Below are 12,906 nucleotides of genomic sequence, written 5' to 3'. Positions count from 1 at the left end.
GATTAAGAAATTGGTATATGCTCGGTATACATTCCATACTATCCAGAAAATGTACAAATATACTCTCCAAATCTTGCCATGGCAAGGGTATAATCGTGAATTCCATCAATCATCCCGCTCAATCTCCTCTCTCCATTGCCGATGCGCGGTCTCGAACAATGCCTCGTTCGTGATCATATCCCACCCAATCATTGCCAGTGCCTTGCCTACAATCAATGCCTCGGCATGTGCCTCATCGGTTCCCGCTGAGGCAGTATATGTGGGATGATGGGGGAATGTGTTGTCTGGCGTGGGGATTCCAAACATAGTATGCAAGGTGGGCGTCTCGTAACTGACGTTTCCTGCGTGGAAATCAAAATGTCAGTATGAGCCCATCCAAGGATCCATCAAACTATCCAGAATGACTTACCAATATCGGAAGATGCAGTCAGAACTTTGTCGTGTCGCTTGAGCACCTTTCGGCCATATTGACCCATGTGAACTTGGTACCGTTCACACAGGACATCATTCAGCCGCACGTCGGTATAGAGCTCCTCCCTGATAGGATTTAACCGTAATTAGCCGGGTTCTTGAGCGCAGAGGATGAATAATGATCTTACTCTTTGATTTTCACGGTGCATCCGGTCGCTAGCGCGCCCGCTTCGATGCAGTTGCGCACTTTGCCCACCAGACTGTTAAGTCCTTTGAGAGAAGGGCTTCGAACTTGCCAGAATGCCTTGGTATGTGAAGGAATGACATTGGCCACCTTTGGAGTATCCATAAAGGCACAGTGAATACGCTGCTCGGGCAAAATCTGCTGGCGTAATACTGCAACATTGTTATAAGACGTGACCAGGGCATCTAGGGCGTTGATACCCTCCCATGGGTTACCCCCGGCGTGAGCACTCTTGCCACTGAACTCGCAACGGATGTTTTTGCGCGCATTCATCAGAGTACCCGCGATTCCGTCGGATGGCTCTTGGTCAGGGAACAATTTCTTGGGCCCAGAGTGACTAACCTCCATGTTAGCATAATCAGAAGCCAAGCGATTTCTTGCGGAAGGCAAATGCGGAGAACCATACGCCATGAGAGAAATGTCCACGTTCTTGTAAGCTCCTGCATCGATGAGAACAGCCTTGCCTCCCCCATTTTCCTCGGCCGGAGTGCCTAGCAATTGCGCTCGTCCTGGGATGCCAAACTTCTTCAATGCGAATGACAGAGCTAGGAAGGCAGCAATGCTACTGGTTGCGATAAGGTTATGTCCACAGGCATGTCCAATATCTGGCAAGATTAGTGAACGAGAAGCAATGTGGCTGTTGGGGACGTGGCTTACCTGGCAAGGCATCGTACTCCGCATTGAAATTGATCTGGCGGCCACCTGATCCACTCACTGCCTCAAAGGATGTATCAAGACCGTATGCATGGCGAGTGACTGTGAATCCCTGCTTCTCAAGAAATGTACAGATCGTATCGTGGGCATGGTGCTCCTCGTACGCAAGCTCGGGGTTTGACCAGATCTATAGAGGAGCTCCGTTAGTGATTCGTTGAAACAAACCCCTCTCTGGCGGCGAGAGATGGGTTATGTAGATTGCCATTACTTACTTCTTGATTCACCTTTCGTAGCGACTCCCGTAGCTCATCTAGAGCAACATCAACGGCCGCTCGAACCTCCTCGATTCCGACACTGGAGACAGTCATGTCAATTTTTTTTTAGAGAGGGACTATGAAAAACTAAAATGCAGCAATGGTTTGCGATCTCTCAGTGGAGGCTTAGCCATATTTAATAGCAATTGACCCTTGGAAGAGGGGGGCTCTCGTTGCGTCACATCCGAGGTATCCTATCCCATTCGCCTCTTAGCGGGGGGATAAGACAGACCCTGGAACTGTCACTCGGACATTTGCCGATAGATAGCGGAATTCGAACTGGAGTTTCCCGGTTTGGCGAGCAGATTAATATGCAAGCGCCGTCGGCAAAGTACGAAGAGTACAATCCAACCTAGACAGACATGGTGGGTCTTCTCCCCCAGGATTGTCGCAATCTGTGGGGTAAAAGGGGTACCGTACAAAGGACAAGAAAAACAAAATATGAGGAGCCCGTGAATAGACAGTTGCTAATCATGTTTGGTCAATCATTTTGCGATCCCCCGCGTATCTAGTGTTATGAATGGGCGACTGATATCTCATTGAAGTCAGTCCAAGTGGGGAATTTGCCGACAGGAGGAGACGGGGAGACTGTGGGGCTGGTTGCCGACGGGCAGCTTACATTGGCCCAACTGCCGATGCTGCGTTCGAATCTCGGATCCCGTGTCAGGAACGTTGATACTGACATCCAGGCAAAGGATCTTACAGTTGCCCTCACGGCGTATAGGATGCGATTTCGGCATCTAGATCCTAGTCCAATCCAACGCCACTGCTCCATTGCCGATATCATCAACCGCTGATACGTGATCCGATCGCCTTCGAGGCGCGCAGTATCGCCCGAGATTCCGCCCTTGACTAAAGAAATTATTGGCGATTGCTGCAGTATTTACGAGAATCTGGGGCGATAGTTGATAGCAGGTCGCGGATTTGACTTCCTGGGGATCCGCACGGTGGCTTGGACTGGACGAGGTGCTGTATTTGCCCCCGTCTCTCCTCCCCGGGGTCATTGGGCAGACGAAGATAATCCTTCGTTTGGTTTAAATACAACGCCCCTGGATGGCTCAGATGGAGCGTTCTATTTCTAATTGTTGTCTTCACACCCTCGCAACTGATATAACCTTTTCGTTGCGTTGACTACCGCAAGCACTTTGTCTCTTCTTCTTGTCAGAGAAGCTGTCAACATGGAAAAAGTACATGCGCCCCCTGCAGGGGGCACTTTTGACCTCGACATGGTCAAGGTCCGATCCGACATTGATGTTCGCGATGTGGACATTGGTCAAGTCCTGGAGACACATGCAACTCCTGAGCAGGAAAGAAAGGTTCTCTGGAAACTTGATCTCTAGTATGTGATCCCAGAACTCTTGTTCGGCTTTCATGGTTTCTTACGCGGACACACTCTAGTTTGATTCCCCTTATGGGATTCTGTTACATGCTTCAATACATGGATAAGCTAGCCCTTAGCCAAGCTACTTTGTTTAACCTGACAGAGGACTTGGTAAGCTCCCACCCTTTTGCCATGCTTCTTTCACTGTCCAGCTTGTCCTAATGTCTTCTCTTCCTCACGCAGCATCTCAAGGGCAAAGAATACAACTGGGCGTCCGCAGTCTTTTACTTTGGATACTTCGCCTGGAGTTGGCCCAGTTCCTACCTCATCGTTCGACTCCCCCTTGGAAAATATTTGAGTGTCGCTGTGTTCCTTTGGGGTGGCATTCTCATGTGCCATGCTGCTTGCACCTCTTTCAGCGGCTTGATGGCAGCTCGATTCTTCCTCGGAGTCGGAGAGGCCTCGATTGCCCCTGGCTTTGCCCTTATCACCGGAATGTTCTATAAAAGAGAAGAGCAGCCATCCCGACAGGCAGCGTGGTTCATCGGAAACTCCATCGCCTCAGTGATTGGTGGCTTGGTTGCGTACGGAATTGGATTGATCCATAATAACACACTGTACAGCTGGCAACTACTTTTCTTGGTTCTAGGCACTATCACCTCTGGTTACGGATTGATTCTTTTTGCTTTCCTTCCTGACTCGCCTGCCAAGGTGATGTTCTTCAACAAAACCGAGAAATCAATTGCTCTACAGCGAACTCTCCGGAACAAAACTGGCGTGATGGATACGGGGAAATTCAGATGGGGCCAGGTCCTCATGGCCATTAAGGACCCTCAAACTTGGTTTCTCGTTCTTTACACATTGTGTGTTAACTTCTGCAACGGTGGAATTACCAGTTTCTCGTCTATCATCATTGCTGGGTTTGGGTTCTCAAACCTCAAGGCTCTTTTGATTCAAATGCCCCTTGGAGCTGCTCAGCTTGTTTTCCTTCTTTTGACTTCTGGCTTTGCCACTGTTGTCAAACAAACCCGAATCTTCATGATGACTTTGAACGCACTCGTCTCGGTGATTGGAATGATTCTCATCTGGAAACTTGACCCTCATAATCGCGCAGGCAGAATGACTGGTCTTTGCTTGGGTGCAGTCTTTGCTGCTAATATTCCTCTTTCACTGAGTCTTATCAGTTCAAATGTCGCTGGCTTTACCAAGAAGAGTACTGTTAGTGCGTTGATGTTTGTGGCGTATTGTGTGGGTAACATTGTGGGCCCTCAATTCTTCATCCCGTCGGAGAAGCCTGGCTATCCCGTGAGTGTTTCAGTGTTTTGTTTGACCGTCTTGATCCACTCATCTAACGACTCAACAGACTGGTATCAAGGCCTCCATGTCCGGCTTGGTTCTTGGAATATTCTTCTTGATCTGCCTCTACGTATATTACATGTGGGAGAATCGTCGCCGGGACCAGCTGTACGGATCTCCGAGGCAGTTGACCGAAGCAGAGGAATTACAAGACGAGCTGTCCAACAAGACAGATCGGGAGATAGAAAGCTTCAGATATGTTTTGTAAATAATAAGGGGTGAATTAATTATGCTATATGAATGTCAATAGACTCATGATTATCTCAACTCTGTTTATTCTTTCCTCTCTTGTACCGGCTGCCATGGCAAACAAGGAGGTATTTTGCAAAGAAGTCCTCGGCAAAATCGTCAAACGGTTCGTATTCGGCGCCTAGCTGATAAGCCGCTGCGATACCGGAAATACAGGCAATCTCATGCATGTTCTATGCGCTTCATTAGCTTCAAGATTCGATTTGGTCGTCTCTGGAATGTACCCACCACCATGGTCCAGCTCCCCGCATACAGGGTTCTGTTTTTGCCATTTATGAACATCATACCCGGCATGACACGCAAGTAATGCTGCCATCGGTGACCAAATTGATGCCACCACTTTCGGGCGATGATCTTAGAAGGATCAATATCGTTCCATGTCCACATGTCTTTTTGCTGGTCATTCAGGAAGATTGTCTGGAAGACATGCTCATTCAGCGGAAGAGGCTGGCTTCCGAAACCGAGATGCTCCCGGAATTGATGCTGATAGTTGGAGCAATCAAAACCCATTTCAATCTTGTCTGGGTCAGACTCAAATGAGTGGGTGAAGTACATTGGCCGGAACCCCGCCCAGCCGTCTTTTTCGCATCGGGGCTGCTGTTCAGCGAATTCGAGATGCTCCTTTCGATCTTTCGTTGTGGCTTGCGCGCACAACTTGGAGTCATATTGAGCCTCGAAGATCTTCTGGAAATAGTCCGAGTCCGAGTGGGTGATGGTGATATCGTTGAAAAATTTCACGCCACCAAGTACGTATTTCTCTCGCCAGGTAGAATTTCGATCGAGCATATTTTTAGCTTCGTCCGCCGGACAGCACAGAACAAGCTCATCGAACGTTTCTGGAGAGTATACTGATTCTTGCTGCTCGCCTTCACTGCTTCGTGGTTGAATTCGCAAAACTACACCCTTTTTGCTCCTTTCGACAATTGCGACTGAGGAACCAAGGCGTATCTCCACGCCTTTTGCGCGCAGATCCTTTGCCCAGTCTCGATAGAAATCTCCCAGATTTGGAAAGGTGTACATCTCGGGAAGATTTGGCAACAGTGTGTCAGGGTCATACTCCCACAGCTTCATTTGTGGATCGTCAAACAAGCGCTCCAATAACACACTTGGTACATTTGGAGTTTGGTTTCCCGTGCCAAGGAAGAGCGCAAGCAGTGGCAAGACCATCTTATTGTTGAAGTCGTCGCTGAAACGGAATGATCGAAGGATGAACTTGACAGGTAGGATTCCCAGGATAGGCATGAGGTATTTGATGCACTTCAAAACACGGCCAAGCTTTTTAATCTCGCGGGAGTGTTGATTGACAAGGGGACTAGGGAACACGTTTGTCCAGAAATTATTTCGTCCTTTGCCGAAGGAAACCTGAAGCTTGACTTGCTGTGGCTCATACCCGTAGCGGCGAAAGAATCGAAATGTATGCCGAAAAATAGCAGAGCCACCCTGGACTCCATCATTCAGCCAGCTTGCACCGTATTTCTGTTCGTCCAGAGAGATTGATGTCGCTTGACCACCCGTGTGGGACTCGATATCAATCATGGTCACCTCGAACTTGTCTGGGTGATTCGCCAAAGTCGCGGCGCAGGACTGCATGCAGATACCATCAGTCGCAAATTCGCTGAATTACTTTTCATTCTCTCAAAAGCGTACCATTCCAGCTGCGCCGGCGCCAATGATGGCAACGTTCTTCCTCCGACCATCCTGCATCTTGTAGTAGGGTGTTGCTAAGCAATGGATGAAGTATTGCAAGTGATAAGAGGTTCTCGACTACATCTGCAGCTGAAAAGAAACATAACAAACGGGGCATCTCAGAGTACATAACTATAACTAGCGCGCTGCATCCCTGGCTAAATCTTGATGAGATGCGTTCATTATCGATCATGCTGGTGATGTCACAGCCAGGCATTCCTCACGATCAGCCAATCACCAGTTCAGGGACCGGCAATCAACCCCCCGTCGTTCTCCAAACTCAAATCGCTAGCGTGAAAACAAGCTTGACTTGCCGTCGATCGATCGGCCATCCGTAGGAGTTGACTCGATCTCAGCTAATGTCTGTCGATCGGATTCTTTCGGAGCTACAAGTTTTTACTGTCACTATTTCAAAGTGGTTTACCTCCCTTCGCCTAATGTAGTTTCCCTTGGTCATCGTGATAAAGAAACAGAGTACAGACCCGGAGGAATTATTATTGACCAAAGTTATGGGGCCTGTCAAGTATCAATTTGCACCAAACGAGGTGGGAAACCTGCAAAGACACGTTGAGTTTCTCACCAGCATCCCTGTTGCCGGTTTAGCACGACGTACCAGAAGGCACGTTCTCGCAGCTGCTGCTGGTCTTGCCGCCGGTGATGTCCACGCCGCTCCAGGTCCAGTCGCTGCAGCTACCGTCGCCACAGAGAATGTACACTTCCACTGCGTCGGACTCCACAGAACCGGTGATACCCTCAACGGTCAGGTCCGTGATGGGAACACCATCGGTGGGAGTGCCGGTAGGAGAACCATTTTCGTAATCCTGTTCAATCACAATGCCGTAGTCGGTGATACCAGAGAGCGTGATGTCGGAGAAAGTCACTTCGCTGACGGAGCCAGTAGCATCGTAAACAGTCTTGATGCGGACTCCATTGGCAGAATCGGTCACGGTAGAATCGGTGATTGTCACGTTCTTCACGGTATTGTCATCGCGACCACCGACGGAACCGATCGAAAGGCCGTGCCCACCAGAGCAGGTTCCTCTAGTGAAATAGATGTTCTGTAGCGTATCGTTAGCATCATATTCTCTGTCGTAGGTGCATTATATAGTAAGAGACATACCTCGCCGGAGTTGATTGCAATGCAGTCATCCTGGTTTTTGACGACTGCGTTCTTGATGGTGACACCAGTGGACTCGCTGATGTCAAAACCATCGGTATTGTGGCCGCCATTGTCATCGCCATCCGAGTTGTCGATCGTAACTCCATCGATGGCAAGATTATCGGACTGGATGCTGAAGGCCTGCACGGGGGTGTTCTTGATCGACAGACCCGAGATCGTCGAGTCGTCCAGAGAGTGGGCGTAGAAGAACTTGGGCTTGGTCTTGCCACCATTGGTGCCTTCCCCGTCCCACCAGCGGGAACCGTCCGCGTTGATGACGGCGCCGTCGGCAGCCTCGACGGTGATGTCGGATCCGGAAATCTTGATCAGAGGGCCGCTCCACTCCTCGTAGCCGAAAGTGGTGGTTCCCTCGAAGATGACCTAGCCCCAGCGTCAGAAATTTATCCCATCAGCAAGATACCCCAGTGGTTGACGGGAGCCGTCTGTCATTGATATTATTCGTAGATGAACATACCTTGGTTCCATCCTTCAAGTCAGTCAGATCGAGGGTCTTGCCCGCAGGCACCTCAATGCCACTCAGTACGATGGTTGAGCAGGAGTATTTGCTTGCACTGGCACTGGCTGCTGAGGTGAACGTGCAGGTAGAGGAGGACTTCTTCGTCAGGTCCGAAACACGCGAAGGCGCAGGGGCGGCGGAAACAAGGCCGGCAGCCAGAGTGGCCAAGATCAACTGCTGAAAATAGGATGGCATGATTCACGCGATGAATGTTTCTGATCAACAGAATGTAATCCGAGTGAGTAGACACAGGAGATGTAGGGAAAGAATTGAATCAAACAATCTAAAGGAATGAGCCGATTCTGATCAACAGAAAGGGAGAGTGGAAAGAGAGGAACGGGTGAATAGAAACAGCATATCCGATGATAGGCAGGGACTCGAGCATCTTTTATATCGGTCGGGCCGTCGGCCATGAGCACGAAGTATGGACTAGCCGGTCGTGGACATGGTCTAGGAAGACAAGCTATGCGAAGCTTTGAGTGGATCAGCCGGAAATCCAGACGAGGCTGTCCTCTTTGCCAATCGTATCCCTCGGAGTCGGCCCGAGAGGAGTATTCGGGGCATTTTCATCTATCATTATTCCAGGGGCGTAAGAAGTGGACAATATTAAGTAGCTTCTTCGGGCCGACCTCGAAAGGCTGCTGGATCGGCCAGCTACGGTACTACTGTGGGACGAGGCTCCATTAATCTCTGACGGTGGGCCGAGGTGAGTCCACCAAAGTGGCCCCTGAAACTCGATCTGATGGACCAATAACACCTGACTCAAGATTGTCCACCAATCACTGATTCCCTCTATATCCTTGTACAGTATGGGTAGACTATACTATAGAAAGGAGCGATTTCCGGAACTCTCCTGTTTCACTTTCTAGGATCGGCCGGTCGGAGGATTGACCGCTACTGCCTTGCGTGGAGTCGTTATACTGAAAGATGAGGCTGAAGAATACGCAGAAATTCAATAGGTACCATCTTTAATACTGACTAACAGACTGTCCCATGGTATAACTATCACGAATCTTATACTCTTTAAACTACATTCTTTATCCCTACACTACAAGCATGGAAGACACTCAGGACTCTTTCTGAGGCCATGATAATATCGCATCACCATTTCGAATTATTGAAAGCCGTAGCGGAGACGGGTTAGTTACATGAGCTTTGGGATGACGCGTACCAATTAATCAATGTATATTGCTCAATTGAGATGTACCATGCCCATAGGGGCTAAAACTCCTCATGAAACATACACGTGGTTTGTCGACGGATAAGCTGGGCAATTCGACCCGGCGTTTTCGTTGTTCGCACAGCCCCTGCTATATCATTTGTGCAAGAGATATTTTACCATGAGCATTGCCAAGTGTGAATGCCATGGGCTCTTCCAGCTACAATAGGCGTATTCCTGATTGAGAAGGTTGAAGAGCCCTAGGTTGAGAATATTAGATTACGCTTCTGGGACCTTAAAAACGTTCCGGTGCTGTTCTCAATACAGTGTTATGCCCGGAGTTTAGGTGGCCTGTGTCTCTTCTTCACAAAATCAGTCACTCAGCTGGCAGTGTTCCCGCATTTTGTAGAGTTCCAGGGAGCGGTTGACACATCGATGGAAATCCACTTAGTGACGGTCAAGGAGATGATATATTCACGGCTAGGGGGTCTTCCCGCCCATCTGCCTAGAACATGCCTAATTCTAGGTATCTTTTGCCTTGAGCATGAATGCTGTATAGCGACGTTCTCCCTCAAGATGTCATGCCAATTCGATCAATCTTGATTTGAAACCTGTCCTCGAAGAGATTCAATGAAATACAACCCCTGGAATTGATGGGATTTAGCGCTCGGTTGGTATAGCCGAAGGGGATGGTCACCCTGTCACATGACGTCAATGTCCATCAAATCGTGCGATCGACGCGTTCAAACTCGCAGCACAAGAGATTACCCACGTTTTCTCCTCGCGCCGAATATGGCAAGTCACCGAACGCACACTCGGGTGAATGGCGCCCCGGACTATGACGACCCCCACTTTTGGGACGCCAGATTTGCAACTGGCCAGGATGTCGGCGAATGGCTCAATTCTGGCGAAGCTCTGATTGACGCGGTCTTGTCGGACCTAGAACACCAGCCAAGCTTCGATGGTCAAACTCCACGTATCTTGCATCTCGGGCCGGGAGTTTCGAAGCTGGGCCCAAAGCTGAGAGATGCTTGCGCCCAGCGGCAGTGGAAGGGGCGTGGCATCGTGGTAAGTTGGATGGACAATCAAGGCTGCTCTTTGTTCTGCGCCGCCTATTCGAACTAATTGTTTGCCATTTACAGAATGTGGATTTTTCCGCGGAAGCTGTTCGCCTCGGCCAAGATGCTGAGAACCAGATTTCTCGCGACCACGCCATGCATTGGCACCATGCCGACTTGCTCTCATGGGATGACATTTCCAGCGTGTCGTCCTTTGCACCTTTTGACGTGATTGTTGACAAAAGTACGAGCGACGCGATCGCCACTTTCGACGATCAAAGATTTACGGCGACTGATGACATGTCGCGTGTATGCCCTACTGTCAAAGACATTCTTTCTCAGCATTCCTCCCTAGCTCTGTCGCCAGTGGAAGTACTTGCCTTACACCTCGTTCCGTTGACCCGGAATGATACCACGTGGATTGTGCTATCATACTCGAGCTTACGATTTGACAATCTCCAATTCTTCGGCAGATATTGGTCACTACGATCGCGCATCCCTCTGAAAGCGCCTCCAGGGCCCGTGTCTTCCTCTGCCTATACTCCCGAGGTTTTCCATTGGCTGTATATCTTGGACCGGAAGTAGCTTGGTCGACGATTTATCTACGAAAACGTCTACGATGACTGGCTACATCCCTCAAGAGATCTGTTTGCAATGCGCAATGCCAAATACCGATACATATTGGCGACCAGGCACTGGCATGCGGAACATTCACGAAGCGATTGATTACCGGCGCCACCCCTCATTTCCATATACAATTGGCAGACACCTCGTTCTTATCAGCTGCATGGAAGAGTGACATCCTGCAGCTTGTCGGAGCATAACCCGAGACAACGCGTACGCCGAAAGACCTTACCAAATCGAGGGAATCGAAGTCTATGCTTTCTCTCTCAAACTGGATTCTTACTGAGATAGTAGCACGGCCTATTAAACTGTCCATTCACATTGACAGTAGTAAGGACAAAAGCTATACTTGGATTCTCATGCTTCATATTTGAAATTCATGCACATGATCCTCAAATGATCTGAATTCGTTCCATATCTCACTCTTCTGCACCCCATTCCGGAGTCCTGTACCGGCAACCGTCTCTCAGAAAATCTTGCGGATATACACTGTCTCGTGCATGAATCTAGCTTAGCAACCTAGGTTGATTGCTGTCTCTTGAATCAGCTTCTGACAGGGGTGGAATAATAGCATACGAGGGAGGAGGAGGAGGAGGGGGGGGAGAGGAACTTACCATTGGCGTACAGGGCATACGTGTCTGCGTTCATGATAGCATCACTGGTACTAAGCGCCGTTGCAGCAGAGTATCCGTATCCCAGATCGTCGGTGCCGGGACTATAAACGGCCGGGGCATGAGTGAACTCGTGCAGGCTAGTGGTTGCTTGGTCCTGGCTGTGGCAGCTGCTTGCCAACGCCGGCAGGTCGGAATAGTAGATATCGCAGTTCGCGATAACATTCTGAGATGGCAGCGTGTAGGCCAACACGTTGGTCTCACAGTACCCGAGCACATCAGTGCAGTAATACTTGGTGCCTCCCGAGGTGGTCGCGTGGGCCTCCTTAGCGACTGCCTGCAGCCGAGCCGCCACGAGTTGACGAGTTGAACTATCGGTGGTTTTGAAATACTCAGCGAACTTGGACGCGGACCCAGACTGGGCAGCCTGTGCTGCTGCAGTCGCCAGGGATGCAGCGTTGCTAAGGGCCCGTTCGAGAGCCGATTTGCGACTCGCGTTGCTGCAGCTCTCCTGAGTGCGCCGGTTCAATGGCTTCACGGCTTTGTTCACACGGGCCGCCTTCACTGCATCGACCTCAATCTTGAGGTCGTTCGAGTGATACGGCAGATAGCCGGAGACAGCCCCCTCGTTCACCAATGGCACCAGGCCGCTTGAACGCAACACCACTGGGCCACCATGTGACAGATCGCTGGTAGCTGCAATGTCGAACTCGTCCTCCAGAATCTCTCCAGCAGCTAGCGTTGTGAGGGCTTCGGAGGTGAGGCCTTCAAGCTTGAATCGGCGCTTGATGCCTTCGAAGGTCACCTCATCATCTTAAATACCGTCAGCCCTTGCAGCCAATGGAGAACTGGATGGAACTAAGACATACCATCCTTATACACAGCGACCTTCTTTACTGGTGCACTGTCGCGGAAGAAGTTGAGGTGCACAAAGGTAACCTCTTCGTTACCAGTGTTCTTGACCACTGCTTTGATGCGAGTATCGCTGACTTGGCTCAGGGTAACATCCAAACCAGATACTTGCTCAGCCTCGACCGGCAAGGCACGCGCGTGATGGGCGATGGCCAGCACAGTGGTGGAGAGAAAGGCAAAGCGCATTTTGGATTTTTACAAAATGCAAAGATCTGACTCTGTCTTTTGTTGGAGAGATTGGCGACGGCTTCGCTAACCTTGCTTGTGGTTTTGTTGGTATTAAAACCTCTAATCGTGGCGGGAAAAATGCTCTAATTTATAGATTCCTCCTCACAGTTCATCAGGATGCTTCAAAGAGATAGCCTCCGCTCTCCTGAAACCCTCATACTGTCCCTCCTCGAGAATGATCGCCAGCGAGAATGTCTCAAGAAAGAAGGTAGTATCATCCGGAATTGATCACATTGCCAGAATTGCATAGATGATGATGAAAACAATCTACAGGATCTCGTCACTACAAGTCGACATCCCAAGATATCGGCATATTCCGCGATGATCTTCTGTGATGAATGCCTCCTGCGCTGCCTTGGCCCGCCGGAGGCCCGTTTCTATCAACACTATCCGGCCGTCAAGG

General features: G+C 49.8%; 6 protein-coding genes across 6 annotated transcripts; 2 read left to right on the top strand and 4 right to left on the bottom strand.

The window, feature by feature from the left end:
• Positions 1-105: 105 nt before the first annotated feature.
• N7458_004428 (M20 family metallopeptidase) lies at positions 106-1,677 on the bottom strand (the record flags this gene model as incomplete). Its single annotated transcript, XM_056907810.1, has 6 exons — positions 106-341; positions 410-537; positions 600-992; positions 1,062-1,260; positions 1,313-1,496; positions 1,582-1,677. The coding sequence occupies 6 exons, from the start codon at positions 1,675-1,677 to the stop codon at positions 106-108; spliced, it is 1,236 nt and encodes a 411-aa protein (XP_056766428.1).
• A 1,124-nt stretch (positions 1,678-2,801) lies between these two features.
• N7458_004427 (uncharacterized protein) lies at positions 2,802-4,508 on the top strand (the record flags this gene model as incomplete). Its single annotated transcript, XM_056907809.1, has 4 exons — positions 2,802-2,962; positions 3,022-3,115; positions 3,188-4,249; positions 4,308-4,508. The coding sequence occupies 4 exons, from the start codon at positions 2,802-2,804 to the stop codon at positions 4,506-4,508; spliced, it is 1,518 nt and encodes a 505-aa protein (XP_056766427.1).
• Positions 4,509-4,563: 55 nt separating this feature from the next.
• N7458_004426 (putative flavin-containing amine oxidasedehydrogenase) lies at positions 4,564-6,253 on the bottom strand (the record flags this gene model as incomplete). The annotated part of the gene is made up of 3 exons (XM_056907808.1): positions 4,564-4,722; positions 4,778-6,133; positions 6,197-6,253. The coding sequence occupies 3 exons, from the start codon at positions 6,251-6,253 to the stop codon at positions 4,564-4,566; spliced, it is 1,572 nt and encodes a 523-aa protein (XP_056766426.1).
• A 581-nt stretch (positions 6,254-6,834) lies between these two features.
• Positions 6,835-8,106, bottom strand: N7458_004425 (glycoside hydrolase family 28 protein; the record flags this gene model as incomplete). The annotated part of the gene is made up of 3 exons (XM_056907807.1): positions 6,835-7,293; positions 7,356-7,775; positions 7,870-8,106. The coding sequence occupies 3 exons, from the start codon at positions 8,104-8,106 to the stop codon at positions 6,835-6,837; spliced, it is 1,116 nt and encodes a 371-aa protein (XP_056766425.1).
• A 1,756-nt stretch (positions 8,107-9,862) lies between these two features.
• N7458_004424 (uncharacterized protein) lies at positions 9,863-10,713 on the top strand (the record flags this gene model as incomplete). Its single annotated transcript, XM_056907806.1, has 2 exons — positions 9,863-10,138; positions 10,213-10,713. 2 exons carry the CDS (start codon positions 9,863-9,865, stop codon positions 10,711-10,713), a joined length of 777 nt encoding a protein of 258 aa, XP_056766424.1.
• Positions 10,714-11,218: 505 nt separating this feature from the next.
• mep20 (uncharacterized protein) lies at positions 11,219-12,461 on the bottom strand (the record flags this gene model as incomplete). Its single annotated transcript, XM_056907805.1, has 3 exons — positions 11,219-11,241; positions 11,367-12,176; positions 12,233-12,461. The coding sequence occupies 3 exons, from the start codon at positions 12,459-12,461 to the stop codon at positions 11,219-11,221; spliced, it is 1,062 nt and encodes a 353-aa protein (XP_056766423.1).
• Positions 12,462-12,906: the final 445 nt, after the last annotated feature.

This window comes from Penicillium daleae (genome assembly GCF_028827525.1).
Source record: "Penicillium daleae strain IBT 16125 chromosome Unknown utg000005l_segment0_segment0, whole genome shotgun sequence".
Lineage (NCBI taxonomy): Eukaryota > Fungi > Ascomycota > Eurotiomycetes > Eurotiales > Aspergillaceae > Penicillium > Penicillium daleae.
The sequence above is the reverse complement of the archived record's forward strand: the minus strand, read 5'-3'. Positions and strand labels throughout refer to the sequence as shown.